The sequence below is a fragment of the Octopus sinensis genome, linkage group LG5 (genome assembly GCF_006345805.1).
Source record: "Octopus sinensis linkage group LG5, ASM634580v1, whole genome shotgun sequence".
In the NCBI taxonomy this organism is placed as follows: domain Eukaryota; kingdom Metazoa; phylum Mollusca; class Cephalopoda; order Octopoda; family Octopodidae; genus Octopus; species Octopus sinensis.
In genome coordinates, this window is record NC_043001.1 from 52,927,857 (window position 1) to 52,930,312 (window position 2,456).

A 2,456-nucleotide genomic window follows, 5' to 3' on the forward strand; every position below is an offset into this window, starting at 1 on the left:
TTTTCTAAAGCGGCTGTACCATCTGGAAAGTAGCAGTTGAATAAATGGTAAGATACTAACATTTTCCGAATGGATGAATAAAAAACAAACATGACTGTATATAACTTCAACGATGTAAAACACAGTTTGACACTTAGGTAGCTGTTAGTCTATGTACTGACACTCCCGTACACAAGAAATATTACAGACTGTGTGGCACTCATTGATATCAGGTAAAATGTGTTTGTTTTTTTTTTTATCTCTGGTCAATCTTGTGTATCTTATATTTCAGAATTTTATAAACAAGAATTTGTTAGTTTTAGCGCCTGACAAAGGTTTTGGATAGCTAGAATACAGCAATAATTTTGAAAACAAGTAATCATTATAGGCGCAGGAGTGGTTGCGTGGTAAGTAGCTTGCTTACCAACTACATGGTTCCGGGTTCAGTCTCACTGGGTGGCACCTTGGTCAAGTGTCTTCTACTGTAGGCTCGGGCCGACCAAAGCCTTGTAAGTGGATTTGGTATACGGAAACTGAAAGAAGCCCGTCGTATATATATATATATATTATATATGTGTGTGTGTGTGTGTGTGTATGTTTGTAGAAAAGGGAATTTTATTTGAACTAATCATACTATAATGGACGTAATGTATGTCTGTCTGTACGCTCCTGACTGTCAAACGGCTAGATCAATGGTCATGATGTTTTATGGGATTACCAAAGAGGTAATCAGGCAGGTTTTTAGAGAAAAAAGATGCGAAGAACTATGATTATTCAGTGGACATTGAGGGTAATATTTCAGTTTTCGGGAGTGCAAATAAGTGATTAAAAATTAAGGGGAGATAACTCCTAATGAAAGAAGTGAATGGAAGTAAATCAACATACTTCTCACTTGAATTACGCCATAAGCTATATTAAGGAATGATTGTGATGGCTTTGGGTCATCTTTAATCGGTGTATGACTATTATGAACTTTGTCAATAACGATTCTATGCATAAAGTTGTGTAATGCTTTATTAAATTTACCTTCATTACACGCCATTATGACCTGGAAACGGAAATCAGAAATTGGTAGGACTGCCAGGAAAGCTGCCGCTATAAAAAGGTTCGAGATTGCCAGCCGCCTCAACATGAATATAACGAAACCAGTCAACTGAAGCCGAAGATTATCCCAGAAGAATGTAACTATGACACGGTGAGTCTTCGAATAGTGTCTACTGATGTCGACAATGCTCTAAATACTGACCAAAAGGACGACTTTGATATGGTTCTAAACTCAGTTTTACAACAACAGGAAAATAAGGTTTCCGCCTTGAGCCCGACTGGTGAAACTACCTAAAGATATCTTACCATAACGACATAGATTTTCAACGTTCTGACAAAAAAATCGTACTCGCCACAGCTCTATCTGGGATTGCGGGATCATTGCTGCACAATGGTCGGACATTTCATTCTCAGTTCAAAGTACCCATAAATATAAAACCACAGACCTACTGTAATGTGTCATCTCAGGATGCAGCTGCGCAACTTTTCATAAGGACCAGTCTAATAATAGTCGATGAAGTCAGTCAAGGTGACAAGCTCATAAACGAATGCTTGGATGTTCCCTACGCAATATCAAAGCGAACGAATCCCTGTTTGGAGAAGTATGTGTCATTTTTGTAGGCGACTGGAAGAAGGTTCCACCTGTTGATAAATATGGTAGTGGAGCCTTGAAAACATCGTACATCTGGAGTTCTGTGACGGAGTCGAGTCTAAAGAAAAACATGAGAGTACGAAATTCTTCAGATGCAACTTCTGCTGTCAAATGTAGCGACATCGGTTCCGGTCAGTATTCGATCTCTGACTCACTGAGGAATGTGGTTCGAATTAGGCCAGGTTTTGTACTTGAAACTTCATCTATTACCGAAATATGCAAATTTGTCTTTAATGATTTAAGTAAAAACTACAAAATTGCATCATGGCTGTGTTCGCGAGCTGTCATTTCCTCAACCAATGAAGTGGTAAATAATGTGAATGAGCACATAATTCACAACTTTCATGAGGAAAGTCGAGAGTACTGTAGTTTGAATACAATAGATGAGGAAAACTACCACCAGTACCCACAAGATTTCTTGAACAACTTACATCCGTCGGCATTGCCACTACATAAAATTAAATTGGAAACAAAACTGTCCGATAATGCCCCTTAAGAAATTTGATCCAGCCAATGGACACTGGAATGGAACAAGATACACGGTAGCAGAAATAAATTCTAATATTATCGAAGCAGTGATTGCAACTAGTCCCCACAATGGTAAACACCCGTTCATTCTGCGGATACCCCTTATGCCAACCGATAACCTATTTCCGTTCCGATAAAGAGGTAGGCAATATCCTATAAAACTGGCATTCTCATTCACAGCAAACAAGACACGGGATCAGATTCTAGATCTTGTTGGTGTATTTTTACCCACTCTAATGTTTACACACGGTCA

At 38.6% G+C, this 2,456-nt stretch overlaps 1 protein-coding gene across 1 annotated transcript; it reads left to right on the plus strand.

Moving 5' to 3' along the window:
• The first annotated feature begins 1,571 nt into the window (after nucleotides 1-1,571).
• LOC115212148 lies at nucleotides 1,572-2,171 on the plus strand. Its single transcript, XM_029780989.1, has one exon. The coding sequence runs from the start codon at nucleotides 1,572-1,574 to the stop codon at nucleotides 2,169-2,171; it is 600 nt and encodes a 199-aa protein (XP_029636849.1).
• Nucleotides 2,172-2,456: the final 285 nt, after the last annotated feature.

What these genes read in the sequence shown, in the direction of transcription:
- LOC115212148 (XM_029780989.1), top strand. Translation starts at nt 1,572, where the DNA reads ATGCTTGGATGTTCCCTACGCAATATCAAAGCGAACGAATCCCTGTTT.